This window comes from Protomyctophum parallelum (genome assembly GCF_964188405.1).
Source record: "Protomyctophum parallelum genome assembly, chromosome: 20".
NCBI classification, from domain to species: Eukaryota; Metazoa; Chordata; class Actinopteri; order Myctophiformes; family Myctophidae; genus Protomyctophum; species Protomyctophum parallelum.
In genome coordinates, this window is record NC_139718.1 from 7,112,479 (window position 1) to 7,114,595 (window position 2,117).

Consider the following 2,117-nt stretch of genomic DNA (forward strand, 5'->3'; position numbering starts at 1 on the left):
ACGACACATACAGAAATCTCCATATAATTACAGAAATCTCCATATAATGATGTGCATACAAGGGATACAGTTAAATCACCACGGCAACTGCAGCACAATATAAACACATGCGTACTGTATAGAGCAGTTTCACTATGTTCGAGAGATAGCGATGTGATGTAAGTAAGTGTATAAGATATCACATTGGTGGGTGAGAATTCGGGGCAATTGTCTGCATTTATGGGTAGAATCCCAAATAGGAATTTATTTCTCCAGTCTCCTCGATACGATATCAGTTTAAACCTTTAATTGATTGCTATTACATTTGAACATAAACTGAAACAAAGCTAATGTTAAAGAAGAATGTTTTATCTTCCCGGAGCGATATTTTTCATAACACAATAGTAATATTTCCATCATAACGGGCAACAGTAAAGGGGGTCTCCCTCCTCTGGCGCAAAGGGAGATGTCTGGTCTTTCCAGTTACGCCGTCCGCATGGCCCGTCTCAGTGGCCGCATCTTCGGGGACGTGGTGCGTCCGACCGACACCAGGTCCATGAAGGTGGTGCAGCTGTTCAAGGAGCCCCCCATGGCCCAAAGGAAGGAGGTGTACGACTGGTACCCCCAGCACAAGATCTACTATGCCATGACCCAGAAGCTGAGGTTCATGGGCCTCTTCAGAGATGAACACGAGGACTTCAAGGAGGAGATGCGTCGCCTGAAAAAACTGAGAGGCAAAGGGAAGCCGAAGAAGGGCGAAGGAAAGAGAGCTACTAAGAAGAAAAGCTGATTGTGCCATGGAGCTTCAGGCCTGCAGAATGTCTGTTATTATGAATTATTAATGACTGGAATTGACTAAAATGTAGTTATCTGCAATACCGCAATGCATCTCTGCAAGATATCAATCACTGTATAAGCCATATCTCCAAAACTGGTGGGTCAAACTGAACAACCAATACATCATTTTGAAGCTATATGATTCCCTGCTTTCATATAACATGAAAGAAAATGACTTACTGTTTGTCAAGTTGGGTCACAAAAGAATAAATAAAATAGAATTTACAAAATAATTCAAGTAAAACTAACTTAAATCATAAATGATTAGATGATTAGTTAAAAAAAAAAAAAAAAAAAAAAAAAGTACAGTGTAGGCCTACAGTAGGTATATGGACCATGAGTCGGTGGCATTGATCAATTCTTGATTAAAAGGCTTCTATATTTATGCCCCAAAATCTATAAATCTCACACTATTAAGGCAACCTTTTTCACTTGAGCACCTGCATTCATAAATATGAAGTAATGAGTAATTAAGTATACATCAATATATGAGAGTAGAATAGGATAAAAACAAGTTTTTGTTTCGTATAGCATTTTATTTTTTTAAGTAATCAGACATTATGTCATCATCACTCCAATATGGCGGAGGCACTGGGCGCTGGTTGTTACTATGGGACTTAATGGGAGTTAGTTAGAGTTACCCCCCCCCCCCCCCCAATCTCCACAAGGACACTACCAAAGCATTATGGTCATTGTAGGAATTCAGCAATCCATTCAAACCCTATAGTCAAACACACAGACATCATTATTCTGCAAATTTCAAATTGTGCTACTGTTATCTACTACAAATACTATTAACATTGAGTGACTGCAGTTTCTTACAGCGGTGAAATGTCCCTTTAAGTTATACCTCGTAAAGGTGACTAATCAACTAAAATACCTACAATACCAATTGGTATTATAATCGACAATTAGATACATAATTGGAGAAATAATCAACCAGTACGTATGTTCAGATTTAGGGAGTGAGGAGCATTCCATACAAATAAAATAAATGATGGCTAAAACTTTTGATTATAAACAGTACACTTTAAGTCGGTGGGGAGTTGTCATTTTCATTTGCAGAAAGTCACTTAATGTGACAAAGCAAGGAAGGACAACAAGTGATTAATAGCACTGTACTGTAGTCTAATCTTCAATCATTCCGTTTAAGTCTAACTTGACCTCAAGAGAATACAAATATGATTCATATGATTCTGTCTATCATTCAAACACTCAAAATGCATGAACAACTAATGCATAACGCACACACACACACACACACACACACACACACACACACACACACACACACACACACA

General features: G+C 38.4%; 1 protein-coding gene across 1 annotated transcript; it reads left to right on the top strand.

The window, feature by feature from the left end:
• Positions 1-445: 445 nt before the first annotated feature.
• LOC310878520 (small ribosomal subunit protein mS33-like) lies at positions 446-769 on the top strand (the record flags this gene model as incomplete). The annotated part of the gene is made up of 1 exon (XM_083792849.1): positions 446-769. The coding sequence occupies one exon, from the start codon at positions 446-448 to the stop codon at positions 767-769; it is 324 nt and encodes a 107-aa protein (XP_083648975.1).
• Positions 770-2,117: the final 1,348 nt, after the last annotated feature.